The sequence below is a fragment of the Microtus oregoni genome, unplaced genomic scaffold (genome assembly GCF_018167655.1).
Source record: "Microtus oregoni isolate MIOR12 unplaced genomic scaffold, Mior012 000028F_ref0000031, whole genome shotgun sequence".
In the NCBI taxonomy this organism is placed as follows: Eukaryota; Metazoa; Chordata; class Mammalia; order Rodentia; family Cricetidae; genus Microtus; species Microtus oregoni.
The window spans coordinates 13,632,452-13,648,617 of NW_024543087.1; the positions used below are offsets into that span (position 1 = coordinate 13,632,452).

General features: G+C 46.8%; 2 protein-coding genes across 8 annotated transcripts in view; one reads left to right on the top strand and one right to left on the bottom strand.

The window, feature by feature from the left end:
- The first annotated feature begins 169 nt into the window (after positions 1 to 169).
- On the top strand, positions 170 to 3,825 carry LOC121464454 (death domain-containing membrane protein NRADD). Of its 6 annotated transcripts, none has more exons than XM_041677455.1 (5): positions 170 to 503; positions 1,462 to 1,688; positions 2,723 to 2,912; positions 3,001 to 3,143; positions 3,223 to 3,825. In XM_041677455.1, the coding sequence occupies exons 2-5, from the start codon at positions 1,646 to 1,648 to the stop codon at positions 3,537 to 3,539; spliced, it is 693 nt and encodes a 230-aa protein (XP_041533389.1). In that variant the 5' UTR covers positions 170 to 503; positions 1,462 to 1,645; the 3' UTR covers positions 3,540 to 3,825. The 6 variants fall into 6 exon arrangements, with proteins under 6 accessions (XP_041533389.1, XP_041533390.1, XP_041533393.1 ...); XM_041677456.1 differs by having other exon boundaries at positions 1,578 to 1,688; XM_041677459.1 differs by having other exon boundaries at positions 1,583 to 1,688.
- A 2,607-nt stretch (positions 3,826 to 6,432) lies between these two features.
- The window catches only part of Setd2 (SET domain containing 2, histone lysine methyltransferase), a 95,773-nt gene continuing 86,039 nt past the window's right edge, over positions 6,433 to 16,166 (bottom strand). For both annotated transcript variants that reach the window (XM_041676858.1, XM_041676857.1), the window contains 3 exons: positions 10,150 to 10,230; positions 7,535 to 7,636; positions 6,433 to 7,234 (listed from right to left, as the gene is read on the bottom strand). In XM_041676858.1, coding sequence (XP_041532792.1) covers positions 7,073 to 7,234; positions 7,535 to 7,636; positions 10,150 to 10,230 — 345 coding nt within the window. In that variant the 3' untranslated portion in view covers positions 6,433 to 7,072. The remainder of the gene's footprint in view (positions 7,235 to 7,534; positions 7,637 to 10,149; positions 10,231 to 16,166) is intronic.

Consider the following 16,166-nt stretch of genomic DNA (forward strand, 5'->3'; position numbering starts at 1 on the left):
ACCTCAGCAATAAACTTGGCCTAGTTTTGTAGCCGCTTGGTTTCTTGAGTATACATGTGCTCGCCTTCTCGGCCTTCGGTGGCCACCAATCTTAGTCCCCGTCGCCCGGCCCGGCATGCCATTCTTCCTGGGCAGGCTGGCCTCCGTGTAGCCAGCCAAGCCACCTCTGTCCTTGCCAGCCGTTTCCTGGCTCCTGGATCTCGGCTCTCGTCCATCGCGTGGCTTTTGCACGCCATTCGCAGCAACCAGGCGGGCGTCAGCTTCTGTGCGGTCCGAGACCTTCGGCGTGCTCCAGCGTGGGGCGGGGGCGAGACCGCGCCCTCGAGCTCAGTCCCGCCTCTTCATTGTCCTGCTCCCCTTTCCAACACCACCCCCCCCCATTGGTCCGCCCCTAGCCCTGGCTCACTCTTTCTTGGGCAAACCGGAACCTGCCCTCTCCAGGGATTCCCGCCGTGTTCCTGGCTGAGTGGATCCTGGCACCCTCGGAGGGGTGGCAGCCGAAGGTCAGGAGGGGTGGGAGTGACGACCCGGCTTCTTGCTAGGTGGAAGGGGTCAGAATTTCCTATCTCCCACCTCGGAGTGCCCTGAATCTACGGGTACCAGCGTCTGTGTTGGGGTGTGTATAGGCCTGCGGGGGCTGTTGAATTGTTTCTTCGCATTTTGGGCTTGGTGATGGGTGGGGAGGCCAGGAGAAGTTCCAGAAGCTCAGGATGGGTGGGGTAGATTCCAAGGCCTGTCAGCTGCTACTGGTTTACGGACCCACCCACCAACTAGGACGCTGGAAGCCCCCCACTCCCAGTGTGGACAGGACAGTCGCACAAAGGTAGTCTGTAAGGGACCACCCACCTCCTCCAAGCGAGGCTTACCGGCTACCGCAGTGGATTGCTTGCACGCTATGGGGTAGACTCGTTGGTTATGCAGCAGTAACTGTTGGAGACCTGGGGGGGCCTTTCTGAGTCTCTTCCTCTTCTGGAGAAATCTCTCCTCCTTCCAAAGCTGGAGCCTCAGCCTGCAGGAAGTCTCGGTAGATTTAGTACTGTAGGGTCCAGATGGGCCTTGAACTGAGTGGCCCATCTTCCATTTCAGGCCTTCTCTGAATTCCCAAATAAGAAAAAGACTAGCCTTAGGTCCCCTGGATCAGCCTGCCCTGTGACCTTGCATTAAGGTAGCCTTTCACTTAGCACCTGGCCAGGAAAGGGCTGGCCACTGGCCCTGGAGCAGAGCGGGAGCCTGGCCTTACAGGAGTCCTCCTGTCTTGGGACCTTGGGATGTTGGTTTTTGCAGAAGTGTATGAGTGAGCCTTTCACTGGTCTCTAGGAGTGCTGCAGCCTGAGCTAGGGTCACAGTGCAGCTTTACTCTCAACAGCCCTGGGATCAGCCCAGGTCTTTGAGATAGGGTGATTTCTATCCTGAGAGCTATTGGGGCCAGCTCAGTCACCTCCACCTGCTTGACTGTTCCAGCCCTGGCGTGAATCAAGACAGGCCGCCCCAGAGACTTGTGGCCGCAGAGCTTAGGATCTCCTATCCCCGTGCCGAATTCTTGCTTGTCTCAGAAAAGCTGTCTTTCACTCCGTCAGCTCAGTGCTGTGTATGTGTGACTCGCCTTCACCAAGCAGCAGCACAGCCGGCCGTGCCTGGGAGAACCATGCTTTACAACATCAGCCACAGCAAAGGTGTGCTCTACGCAGGTATGCATCCTTTGACCCAGACCCTAGAGAGCAGGCAGGCTGGGAGGCAGAGTGGGTTATGTGCAAGTCCCTCCACAGGCTCCGTGGTCTCCGACAAGAGCACCAGTATTTACTTCCAATTAAGTTTTATTTTTATGGTTTTGTGAAAACAACACACATCAGTGTGGTCTCAGAGTCCACTTTGGGAGCCATGTAAACAGGTGGTGTGACCAGAGCATGGAGAGGATGAAGGAAGGCTTCCGGAGTAGATTCTTGTGTTTTCGGGAGAAGTCTGGACACCTCCAGGAGATGGCAAGGCACATCTGCATCATCCATAGTGGCAAGCAAAGGGTTTTTTAAAAATTAAGATTATTGCCGGGCAGCATTCGGGAGGCAGAGGCAGGCGGATCTCTGTGAGTTTGAGACCAACCAGGTCTACAGAGCGGTTCCAGGACAGTCTGCAAAGTTACAGAGAAACATTGTCTCAAAAAACCAAAATAAAGCCGGGTGATGGTGGTGCATGCCTTTAATCCCAGCACTCGGGAGGCAGAGGCAGGCAGATCTCTGTGAGTTTGAGACCAGTCTGGTCTACAGAGCTAGTTCCAGGACAGGCTCCAAAGCCACAGAGAAACCCTGTCTCAAAAAAACCAAAAAAAAAAATAAATAAATAAAAAAAATTAAATTATTTATGTGTTCCCATATGCCCAGAGGCCATAAGGCATCAAATTCCCTCGAGCTTGCTCAAGTTACAGGTAGTTGTGAGCTGCCATCAAATATGCTGGGAACAGAACTCTGGTCTTGGAATACAACAAGCACTGTTAGCCACTTAGCAAGCATGCGGGATGACAGGGGACTTGTGAATCCTGGGGGATCGACTCAGGCTGTTTTGCTTGGTGGCATGGGTCTATCTGCCGAGCCATTCTTGCCAGTTCAGGGCCATGCTGAGTCCTTGACTACACGGTGAGCTCTATTGGTTTTGGAACGTTCTACCAAGATGGTCTAAGTGAGGCTGCTGTAGCTCATTGCCTTGACCACTTTTGTCTTTTTCTTTGCAGATACAGCCCTGAAGGGGCAGGATGGGGTCAGGGAAAGAGCATGGGTAGGAGTCGAAGGAGCACTGGCTCCCAATACCTCCTCCCTATTTCCCCCTGAGCCTCCAGGGGCCTCAAGCAACATCATTCCTGTCTACTGTGCTCTCCTAGCTACTGTGGTCCTTGGTCTGCTGGCCTATGTGGCCTTCAAATGGTAGGTGATCTGGGTAGTACCCTGTGGCATCCCTCCACGCCTGGACTGCCAGCCAGCTCCTTGTCTTAGTACCCTCTGCCCTCTACAGTTGGCGCTCACATAAACAAAGACAACAGTTGGCCAAAGCTCGGACTGTAGAGCTAGGGGACCCTGACAGGGACCAGCGACATGGTGACAGTAATGTCTTCGCAGACTCTCCTCACTGTCTGGAGCCCTGTATCCCCAGCCAAGGTGATAGCCGTTTCTCAGTCGGTAGTCCTTTGTATTTAACTAATTCTACCACCAACGAACCTTCTGTCTCCCACCCCAGGACCACATCCTGACCTCGGTTGCCGACTTTACCTGCATATTCCTCAGCAGCAGCAGCAGGAGGTCGAGCGACTCTTGATGTTGGGTGAACCTGCCAAAGGCTGGCAGCGGCTGGCAGGCCACCTGGGCTACCAAGCTGAGGCTGTAGAAGCTATGGCCTGTGGCCAGTCACCAGCCTATACTCTGCTAAGGGACTGGGCTACCCAAGAAGGCAGCAGAGCTACCCTCAGAGTGCTAGAGGATGCCCTGGTTACCATAGGCCGAGAAGATGTGGTCCAGGTTTTGGGCTCACCGGCTGAGGGCTGCTCTGTGGTTTGAGTGACACTCCCCAGGGCTGCCTACACTGGCACTACATTCTCACTGCCTCGTGTTCCCTTCATGGACTTCCTAGTACTTCTGGCTTTCGAAGTTCTGCAGAACACAGAAGATCCAGCCACTTCATGTCCCTTCCCCCTCCTCTCCAAGACAGGAAGCAGAATATGGGGGGATGGGTAAGAGTAGGGCACGGCTCTACCCACAGATCCCCTATTCTGCTTCCCTTTATGTAGCTCCAGCTATTTTTTTCTATTTTTTTTTAAAAATCACATATTAAAGGCAACTTTGACTTGTATTCTCGTCTGTTTGGTTCCTTGGGCCTATAAGACAGTTGAGTAGCTGTGAAATAGAGGCCAAAAAAAGGACTTGGGGAGATCCATAGGTATGGAGGCCCCTCTCCAAGCAGCAGCTGGGATGGCAGGCATTTCTGTTCATGGGCTAAGAAGGCAAACTGGAGTTCACCTTCCTACCCTTTGGTGTTTGGATCATATTAGGAAGCCATGTTTCCTCCTGAACTCTCTTTGCTTAGCTGGAGCCATGTTTAGTAAGTCCCCTATCCCTAAGGTTCCCATGGAGTATCCCAGGACCCTCTGTGTGACCTGTGCTGAGATAGGTGAGAGGGAAAATAGTTGTGAGCTAGGTGTTGAGGAAACACTTTTAACACTGGGACTCTAGGCTGAGGAAAGGGCTCAGCTCAGCGGGAGAGCACTTGTCTGGCACACATGAGGCCCCAGGTTCAATCTCTGGAGCTACAAAAAGCAAAAGCCAGACTGCCACCTAGGCACAGGAATTCCAAACCAGATTCCCCAGCTGCTAGTGTGGTTGGACACAGTAGGCAGGCAGGCTGTTCCGGACAGGGCAGCTGAGCCAAACCACCTGTCCTTCCATGCACACGCCCATCCTGAAGTGGCAACAGGCAGCTGCTCTGCCCATGACCTTCCGAGGAAGGACCAGTGCACATGAGAAGATGGCTCCAGGCTCGTCTAGACTCACCGAGAGGACCTGGCGTCCAGTCAGAGTGGAGCCCAAAGTTGACCGACTCCCTCACTGTGTGGATGCTCCTGGCATTGGCTACTTTGTAAAGATGAAGTTTAACTTGAGCTGTTTCTACTGTTGCTCCTCAGAAAGTTACCAGAGCTGCTAACAGCCTGTCCTTGGTTTTTTATTTTTTTGGTTTTTTTGAGACAGGGTTTCTCTGTGGTTTTGGAGCCTGTCCTGGAACTAGCTCTTGTGGACCAGGCTGGTCTCGAACTCAGAGATCCGCTTGCCTCTGCCTCCCAAGTGCTGGAATTAAAGGCCTGCGCCACCACCGCCCGGCCAGCCTGTCCTTGTTACAGTAAATGTCAGCCAGGCATGGTAGCTCTCATCTGAATTCCCGTGCTCAGGAGGCTGAGGTAAGGTTGGTTATATGCCAGCCTGGCCTGCGGTGAGTACACCTCAAAAAAAAGGGGGTGGGATAGGGTGGGGTGTTACCTTCATCCTAAGAAGACCCTAAAGCTAATCTCCAAGGATGAAGAGAAAAGCCAGAAAAGTTCAGACTAGGACCCAGGGACCATTACACTCCACCTAGCAGGGCCACCAAGAGCTGAGCATGAACAGACTGGCACTTTAGCCCAGGGAGTAATGGGGGGAGTAATGGGGGAAGATGAAGACTGTTGGGGTTAAAAAACTTTTTACAAATTTCTAGAACTTTATAGCTAGCCAACACTGTGATAGAAGGCTGTCTCAATTTCCTTGAAATATGTGAACGCTTCATGGTAGCAAGCAGATCTGCTAGGAAATGTTGAGGGTTGAGTGAATTAGGCTCCACCTAATGTGCTTTAAAGTTATGAATGCTACAGTTTTGTGGGGAAAGACTAGATATCCAGGGTTTACACTCATGGACCGGTGACCACGTAGCTTTGTGTAGTAGTGGTATTGTATTAGGTACAGAAGCAATCCATAGTTACCTGAGATGGGCACCAATGGGCTATAGGTAAGAACTATGCCATTTTATTTAAGGTCCTTGAGTATCCTCGTGTTCATAGTCAATTCCTCAGGGGTAGTGAGGGAAGACTTGCTATATAGTATGTAGGACCATAGTAAGGATGTCTGTCCTCTACTACAGGACTGTAAATAAGTTCGTGATGCTTACTGTCTTATCAACAGTGCCATTCTGTAAGAGTTATAAGGGTTTGATGACTATTTCCTAATCTCTGAAATGCTTAGCACAGGCAGGAGATGCTCTATTAATTCCCGGCAGGACTCAGCCTAGCCTTGTTTTCCTCTTCCTCCAAGAGAGTACAGAATCACAGATAGGCCCCAATCTAATACGAACTTCCTCCCTGCCCAGAATACTCACCAAGGACAGACCACTGCTGAGCTGCATCTAGAATACATGCTCACTATCATATGCCAACACCTAGAACCTTCTACTGCTGCCCGCTGCTGCCTTCCCTCGAGTGTCCAGGCACAGCGTCAGGTAACAAAGTAGGAAGCCAGGACCAAAACATTTCTCCCAAACTGTGGGCTGGGAGAAATGAAGTCTGAAGGCAAAAAGGTCCAGTAACACTCTCTGGCCAGGAGGTACCAATGAAAAGACACTTGGCTTTTTTCTTGATTGACCCACTAACCAAAATAAAACCCAATGGCAATAAGGTCTTAGGTCATGCGTTCTCTGCTTTGGAATGACTGTAAATTGCCTCAACTGAGCTCAGCCTCAAGATCTGAAAGCTAAAATTATCAGCCTCATACAAATGTCTGCCCGACACACAGTAGGACCTATAGGCACAAAACTTGTAATAAAATACATTAGCAATGATTCATCTTGGACTCCACACACCAGTGGCCGCGACATCCTTTTTCTGTCCAGTAACATCAACACAAACAAACTTAATTAAGTTTTAGGGAACACGCATTGCAAGTTCTTTAATTGATTTTATTTTTTACATAAAAAGTTCAGTAGAAATTGGATAAAGTAAAGTGATCTTAAGCAGTAAATCAATCTTATCAACATAGCACAGGGCTGGCCAAAACCACAAGGCAGCCTGCTTTGGAATATTTACATGATAACAAATTAAACCTTGCAGGAAAATTTATACTGTCCTTACAAAGTCTTCTCATGATTCTAGCACATAGAGGCTAATGGCAAACAAAAACTGAACAAAAACCATGAAAAACAAAACAAATTATTTTCAATATATTCACATATACATTAAAATATAATACAGATCATCAGGGTAAAGGGTCTTGGGGGAGGGTGCGCATGGGTCTGTGCGCTGACAGCACCGCCAAGGGGGAGACCCAGATTTGAGGATGGGGTCGGGTGTGGCCAAGGTCTTCCCTAGGCTACTGCCTCCAACGGCCTGTAGCTGTTACATCACAACAGCTCACAAGAGGGATCATTTGTAGCTCATTTTTGTAGCTTACAGTCGACACCTGCAAAGTTTGAACTGCTCAGGATGATGGGTCATCACACCAGTAGTGCAGGCCTGGCCGTGGGTGGGGCAGAAGCCTCAGGACTCATCCTTCTAGTCACTCGTCTCTGGCCCTGCATGTCACTCTAATTCAGTGTCCTCTTTGGGTTTGTAAACAGCCCCAAACTTCTGCATGTACTTCTTAATGTACTCCTTGGTTTTGTGTTTCACATTCTCATTGCACTCCAGGTCCTCGGGGTTCTTACAGTACTTCAGCTCCTTATTCATGACTCCGTGAGTCAGCTGTCCAAGGCACAGGAAGAAACCACAGACACCATCAGAATGGAAAATGATTTCACAGGGAGGAGGATAGGCTTCTAATGAAACCAAAGGGTGGCTGGGGCAAGCTGGGACAGGGACAGAGGGGGGAAACCCCGCATTCAAAGTCTCTTACAGGCTTACTTTCCCACCTCTGAACCTTGCCTCATATTCCGGGGCCTTGGCATCTGGCATATAAAAGCACCCTTTTTGATGAAGGAGAGTATCTTAGAACACATATGACTTGCTAAGAACACCAAAAGACAAACCAGAAGCAGGCCGTACCTTTCGAGCGAGGTGTTTGAAATCTTCAGTTGTGGTGATTCTGCCCACCTTGCAGTCGGGTTTGCGGTAAGGATTCAGGCACTGGACAATAAACTGAGACATCTACAGACAGAAGTAGGAGACACATTGCTCACCTGTGCTGATGAGATCATTAGAAAAGGCAGCAAAAAGCACAGCTGCCAGTGTCCGTTTCCTCCCTTAGGTACTCATCTAGCCAAGAGAATGCTAGGAAGTCAGTGAGATGTAAGAAGGTAATCCTGACCCAGTCCTAAGAGAAAAAGTCTCCTTAGCCAGACCAATCAAATCTCACTTAAGAGAGGTTGCAGGTGCCGGGCGGGTGGCAGCACTTGGAAGGCAGAGGCAGGTGGATCTTTGTGAGTTCAAGGCCAGCCTAGTTTACAAGAGCTAGTTCCAGGACAGGCTCCAAAGCTACAAAGAAACTCTGTCTCAAAAAACTAAATAAATAAATAAGTAAGTAAATAAATAAATAAATAAATAAATAAAAGCTGGAGAGATGGCTCAGCCCTTAAGAGCACTGACTGCTCTTCCAGAGGTCCTGAGTTCAATTCCTAGCAACCACGTGGCACCTATAACGAGATCTGGTGCCCTCTCCTGGCCTACAGGCAGGATACTGCATCCATCCATCCATCCATCTATCTTTGTCGGGCGGTGGTGGTGCATGCCTTTAATCCCAGAAGAGGCAGGCAGTTCGAGGCCAGCCTGGTCTACAAGAGCTAGTCCCAGGATAGGCTCCAAAGCTACAGAGAAACCCTGTAACAAAAAAAAAAAAAAAAAAAAAAACAAATCCAAACCAAACCAAAAGAGAGAGAGAGACTGCAGGCACCAGCAACAAGGTTCTGGAAGTAGCCTCTGGTTTCACACAACTAAAATTTAAATGTTGCCAAGGTCACTGTGTTAAGAGGTTGGGACCTATAAGAGGTAATTAAGCCATGAGGGTTTCTCTGTCATAAACAGAGCTTCTCCTGTCTGGGCTACAGCTCAATTGGAGAGGGCTTGTCTAACACTGTGGACTTCTATGAAGTGTTAGTTCAGTTTCTAGGTTGTCTGGATCCTGGAGCCAAGTAGCAGACCTGAGTTACCAGAGGGCTGTGCAACACCAGGACTGCAGGTAGGCTTGTTGCCTGTAAAGGTTACTTCAAGTCTCTAAGTATTACACATTAATGCACATGGAAACATGGGTGAAGGATGACGCAGGGCAGGGCTCTTCAATCACCATCTCCAATGTTGTGTTCTGGGCTGTTTCTGTAAGGCTTATCCTACCCAACAGCTCTTCAAAGAGGCCCCAGATCAGGACTTGCGGTATAGGGTCACAGGGGAAAGGGAAGAAAAAGCGCCACCTTCAAGGAAGTAACCTGAACAGGCCTCTTCATCCCCCAAACTCTGTGACCCATAAAACATTCAAGGAATGAGGTTGGATCATAGATTGGGTTGGTTGAGCTGAAACACCAACACCATACATGGACAGCGAGGAACCATTCTGTCTGCACAGATTTTTTGTTTAGCTGTCACAATTGGCTGGATAAACCTTTTACTCACAGGGTTTTCTGTGGTTGCCTGACCTCCATATTTTCCCCTTTTCAACCTACTCTACACTTAGTCAAGGCTTTGATTAGTTTCAGCTTAGCATCAGCGGTTCCCTAAACCCACAGACACAAAGCCACTACATGAAAGGGCCCAATACTGTCACCCCTCACATGACCAGTGCTCAAGACTGAGGGGCTACTTATGACTTCCTGGAAGAGGTGACACTCTTTCTTTCTGTATATTCTCATGCTACCTTCACCTTCCCTTCTGATCCATTTGGCCAGTTTCTACCCTAAATTCAAGAGCCTTTCTTAATATCCTAAGTATTAGCCTCTGTCATGACACAGTCTTCTCACAGCTGCCATTCTTTACAGTTCTGTAACTTTAACACACTATGAACCCTTCAATGAACGGAATCTGGAGTTTATAATCTAGGCTGGTAAGATGGCTTACTGGGTCAAGGCACATGTCACTAAGCTGGGTCTGAGTTTGACTGCCAGGACCCAAATGTTGTCTTCTAACCTCCATACATGTCATGGCACCCCTCTCCCAACAAATAAACAAACGTGCAGTGGAGACAAACAGGGTGGAGACATTGTCAAGATGGAGCAAACCGCTATCAGGAAATAGCAAAGAAAGAGAACTACAATTTGATCAGAGGATCCAGAGGTTCTCTGATCTTTAAAGCTTATTATAAGAACAATAGTACCAATTTTGCTGATCTCAAGGGCTGCTATAACAGATACCAAAGTGCTTACCTAGTTTTGTAAAGGGACATCCATCAGTAAGGAAGCACCTGACACTACAGTTAAGTCTAATACCACAGATAGCTTTCCACTGTCTGAGATGCTATAGAAGGCCAACAGTGAAATGGCAAATATGTTGGCAGATGGACTCTCCTCGCTCCAGTAAGAGACAGTTATGGGATTCTTGATGGGTAAAGCAGCAATTTGGGGCAAAAGATACAAGCTAAACCATCTTTAGGCAAGACAGATATACAAACTTAGGCAAGACACAACGGGCTCAAGTAAAGTCCAAGGACTACGCTGTCCACATCTTCCGAACCTTACCTCTTTTCTGAATACTTCCTTGCTTTTCTTTGCCAGCTCACTGGAAGTGTCTGCTTCTGCTGTCTTGGGCTTTTTTGATGTCTAGAAAAGAGAAACAGGATAGTGCTAACATGAGATGCCAGTCTGGTGATGTCCTACTGTTCCAGAACTCTCACCTAACTAAAGGACGGGGCCTGGAGACTCCCTGGCTAATAGTTTAAAATTCAGTCACCTGACTCTGGTCTCCTTATAAGCCCAATTCCAAGCCTGTATCTTAATTCACAGCTACATCTTGGATGTAGCTGCACATTTTGAGTTCTTCTTTAGGCATTCTCCCTCTGTGGAGGATGTGTAGTATCTGGAATCAAATAACTGACCTTTCCTAGGCTCTGACATGTTAGCATTCCAGAACTAAGTTAAGAGCTCTGTTCTGAGCTGGGCGGTGGTGGCATATGCCTTTAATCCCAGCACTCAGGAAGCAGAGGCAGGCGGATCTCTGTGAGTTCGAGGCCAGGCTAGTCTACAAGAGCTAGATTCAGGACAGGCACCAAAGCTAGAGAAACCTTGTCTCGAAAAAAACCAAACCAAGCCGGGTGGTGGTGGCGCACGCCTTTAATCCCAGCACTCGGGAGGCAGAGGCAGGCGGATCTCTGTGAGTTCGAGACCAGCCTGGTCTACAAGAGCTAGTTCCAGGACAGGCTCCAAAACCACAGAGAAACCCTGTCTCGAAAAAACCAATAAAAAAAAGAAAGAAAAAAGAAAAAACCAAACCAAACCAAACAAACAAACAAAAAACCTCCTCCCCCGAAAAAAAGAAAAGAAAAAGAAAAAAAGAGCTCTATTCTGAAGATCTTTATACTTAGCTCCTTTCCTCCCCAAGTGGGGTTGCCTAGACTAACGAGGACCGTCTCAATATGATAAACTCCTTGAATGCCGGTGTGTCTAGTTCAGGAGAGTAAAGACTGGGGAATTATGGAGTACACCTGTTATCCCAGTACTTCAAAGTGGAGGTAGGAAGGTCAGGAGTTTAAAGTCAACCTTTAAAAACAAACTTACAGAGCCAGCCTAAGCTACACGAGACCCTGTCTCAAGCCCCAAACAAAAAACAAAGGAGTTATAACACTGGTGGACATGAGATTGAGTAGATAATAAAACCACTACTATCTTTTTTCCAAGATGATGGTAAATCCAGATAATACACCTTTCTATCATTGCCAGAGGAAGAGCTACCAAATTCCCCCTACCCAGGCAACACCAAGAGGTGATGAACCATAAGTCTGGCATACGAGCCATGTTCACACAGCTATAAAACCCTTCCCATGGAAAAAATATTTATCATCATTCCACTTGGAATGCTAATTTTCATGCTTTAGGAATATCAGCTGATGCAACAGGTCTAATTAAAAAAAGATCGATTTACATGTTTATGAGTACCTGGTGTCTCCTGGAACTGGAGATATACCTGGAGTTATATATGTGAGTGCTCTGCGAAGAGCCAACAAGTATTCTCACCATTCAGCCACCCACCTCTCTAGCACCTCCCCCTCCCTTTGGAACTTACTCTGTAGATGAGGCTGGCCTCGAACCCACAGAGATTTGCCTGCCTCTGCCTTCTGAGTGAAATATAAAGAGTGTACTACCACCACCTGGCCTTTTTTTTCTTAGCCCCTAGTTTTATTATCTTTGATTGTGTTTATTCATGTGTGTCTCTATGTAGATATGTACACATGAGTGTGGGTGCCTAGAGGTGGGAGCTGCAGTTACAGGTAGTTGTGAGCCACCCCGCGGGCTATTGGAAACTCGGATCCTCACAAGAAAGGTGTGTGCTCCTGACTGCTGAGTCTTCTCTCTGGCCCTGTCCATGTTTTTTCATTAGGGGGCTTAGAGCAATGTAATTTCTGACACCCTACCTATGCTCTAGTTCTGTTTTCTCCATTTTCACAAACAGCATGAAGACTCTGGTGCTGAAGAAGCTGTGCAAGTCCCTCTACTTGCTTCGGAGAAAGGTAGCTTTTGGGTTATCCCAAGCCTTGTTAGAAAGGCATTACATGGCCGGGTGTGGTGCCACACACCTTCAATCCCAGCCGAAGCAGGAAGATCTCTGAGTCTGAGGCCAGCCTGGTCTATAGTGTGAGTTCCAGGACAGCCAAGGCTACATAGAGAAACCCTGTCTTGGAAAACCAAAACAACAAAAGCTTTCCATATTTACCATCTCTCTACTTTTTTTACCTGTAGCTGTTGAAGTGGAGGTGGATCTAGAGGATGTGACAGATCCCCCTTCTGTTTTTAGGAAAAAAGTGAAATGGAACCTGAACAAAACTTTATTTTCAAATATTTTTATTTGGCTTTTTGAGACAAGATTTCTCTGTGGTTTTGGTGCCTGTCCCAGAACTAGCTCTTGTAGACCAGGCTGGCCTTGAACTCACAGAGATCTGCCTGCCTCTGCCTCTTGAGTATTGGGATTAAAGGCGTGCGCCACCACCACCAGGCTTATTTGGCTTTTTGGACATGGTCAAAACCTGTAATTCCTTCTGCCTCAAGCTCCCGAGCACTGGGACTATAAAAGTGCCACGCATAGTTCACTTTGAGACAGACTATATTCCCACCTCCAGTGAGTGTATACCCACAGTAAGATATCAGACAGCCAGAGATCCAGAGTTATCTGGGTATCTGAGCATGGTAGCTCATAGCTACAATCATAGCAAAGAAGCTGAGGCAGGAGGACAGGTCCAACTTTAAGGCCAGCATAGGCTATGCAGAAGTTTTAGTACAGCTTGGAGGACAGAGTGAGACATCTTTTTTTTTTTTGGTTTCTGGTTTTTTGTTTTTCGAGACAGGGTTTCTCTGTGGCTTTGGAGCCTGTCCTGGAACTAGCTTTGGTCTACATAGGACTCTAAAAAAAAAAGAGAGAGAAAGAACAAGAAAAAGAGGGGCTGGGGAGATGGCTCAGCAGATAAGAGTATGGGCTGCACTTCAAGGACCCCAGTTTAATTTCCAGCACTACAACTTCCCAGCTCACAAACACCTGTACTTCAGTTCCAGGACTCTCTTCCAGCATATTACATTAGGCATACAAGTGGAGCACAGACATACATAACACCCATACACATAAGATAAAAAACAAAAGAAAGCTAAAGAAACCCAATGCACATTTAATAACTTTCTAATTTAATCCTGACTTGGCAAGAGTAGGAGAGTTTTAAAAGCACAGTTAACAAAGCACAGAGCACTGGACTCAGTTAAGGAGTGCTCCTGATGCTGAGCAACTGGGACTGAGAAGATTTGTACACCATATAAATCACAAAACAAAACTAAGAATTCTTGAGAAGCAAAATTCTTTTATTAGGAGTTGTTGAGATGGGGTTTCTCTGTGTAGACACGCCCATCCTGGAATGCTCTGTAGACCAGGCTGGTCTAGAACCCAGAGATCCACCTGCCCCTGTCTCTTGAGTGTTGAGATTAAAGGTGTGGGCCATCACCGCCCAGCATCAAATTAATTTTTGTGTCTACATGGCATGGGACTCATTCAGGTATAACACTTACTCAAACTCAATGCCCTGGAGCAAAATTAGAGCCAAAGGCAGTATTTGTTAGTGACATGAAGAATTTTGGGATTCCCCCCAACTCCCTAAAAGTTCCACTTGATATTTCAGCATTTCTAATAGGCTCTTGTTGCTTATGGAAGATTTGTTAATACCAGAAACGACACCAGACTGGACCAAACGGCCCTCACTCAACTCATGGTAGGCTAGAAAATGTACCTGTAGAGAAAGCAGCCTCATTGAAATCTGAGGAAACCACTGGCAACTAACACATCAAAAGCCAAGTGTTCCCAGGTCCTCAGCAAATCATCAGTTTCCTTTTTCCTCAACTTGGGTGTCAATGGAAAGTTTTTGTGGGGGCCTACGTAAGCAAGTCAGATGAATACACAGAAAATGAGCAGGCAACAGGGCTTGGAAGGAAGCCAGAGCTCATTGTTCTTAGAAGACGATCCAGCTGTTAGCCTTTATACAGTACATTTGACATCTCAAGAATTCTTGTTTGGAACTGGCTTCTGTCTCAGCACCTTCATGTTACCGGGCTTTGATTTTACCCACACTTACTGGCCAATGGTCATTAAACTTACTGTGTAGCTCTGGTACTCACCAAGAAACAAACGCTACAGCAAAAGCAAACACCATACTTTATTAGGCAAACAGACACAATCAGGTCAAAAAACCTGTGCCTTTGAAAGGGGAAAGAAGGGTTGAGTTATAGAGATGGGCTCTGAAAAGGAGAGAATGAAATATTACTCAGATATTATCTTTTCCCTCTTTAGAATGTGAAATGTAAAAGATAGCCTAACGAGGAACTATATGTTTGGGAGCAGCGTGAATATAGAAGTAGAAGCGGAGCCAGCAGAAATACGTTCGATCAACCAAAATTCTCCAACACACAAATGTGGCTGCTTATTAAGTATGAAGTTCAGAAAGAAGGTCACTGAAAACCCAGAAACTCACCACTGTTCTCAAGTTGCTACGACTCTTAGAAACACCAAAAATAACACTTCAGTGGGTGCTTCTAGGTAAAGGCTGCAGTTCCCTCTTCGTTTGTGAAAACAATAACAAACAACTAACAACAAAAATCAAGGGCAGGGAATGGAAGGAGGTAGGAAAGGGAGGAATGGGAGGAGGGAGAAAAGGGAGGAATGGGTCCCTAAAGAATAAAATTCTAACAATGGTGTTTCAAAGGAAAACAGAATCTACAAAATCCATGGGACAAGAGTTCGATATTCCTAGGAACCAATGGGCGTCTATCCATATATTTCACCTACAAGTGCAAGCAAGGCAGGCCTAGGTCTCTCTCTTTCTGTGCCCCATCTGGTAACTGGCCATATTAACTGAGTAACTAAAACCATCTCCTCTGCAGAGACAAGTTTTCTTGTTTCTCACAATCTTTCAATTGTGATTTCTGGGTTCCTATTTCATTACTGTTAAGTGGTACTCTATGAAACCATTTTGTAAATTTTTCCAACTCTAAAAAACAAAAATGAAACAGGACCAACAACTGAAAAACCTCTTTGCTGCAGACCTTGCCCCCTGCAAAGTCTTGTTTTATAACATAAGGACACCTATTGAACGCTGGGATGAATGTGAATCCAGGAGGCAGAGGCAAATAATCTGCTCTCTCTCACTTGTGCAAGCAGTCACCACGGTTCAGGTCTGAGGTTCTCAAGGGAAGGTTTGACTTAACACTCACCACATGATGGATGATGGAAGAGAGTACAAGATGATCAAGAGTAGGGAACAACACTGGAGGGAAACAGAGAAGGAAGGCTCTCATAGATGCTTAGTCTAGTTATCAAAAGCTTTTCCTACCACCCAGCACTTTTCAAAGACTTCTCTGCCCACTACACACATTCCCCTAGTTTGCCATATCATACATTCTCTATGTGAGCATCAGAGCCACACAATAAGCTTTATGCAATCTGCTAACTAAACCAGATGAACTCGAGTCCCAGTTTGGGTCGTGAAACACATATACACATACTTATGCTTTCCAACAAGAACCCATTTATTGATGATTCAATATGAATTGAACTACCATCCCTATTCTGAATCCTGTAGGCAGCTCAAACTGCTCAATTTCCACAATTAATTTATCTCCTCTTGCTTTTTCCTCCTTCATTTCTGATGCTTAAACTGAATAAAAGGACCTTTCCTACCTAAGCTAAGATTATTGGCCACTTTTTTCTTCCTAATCTGATTGATTCACCAAGTTTTTGTTGTTGTTGTTGTTTTTTAAAAGAAAGGGTCTTACCACATAGCGTTGGCTGGTCTGGAACTTGATGTTCAAGACCAGGGTGGCCTTGAACTCAGCCTGTCTTTGCCTTCTCAGTACTGGAATTAAATGTGTATACCACCATATCTAGCCTGGTCTGCTGAACTTAGCAATAATTCTCAAATGTTCCTCACTTTGTCAGAGCAATGATAACACTGCACTCTGCTCGGTCACTAAATCAAACAAGCTGTCTCACTTGAGAGACACATATTTGATTA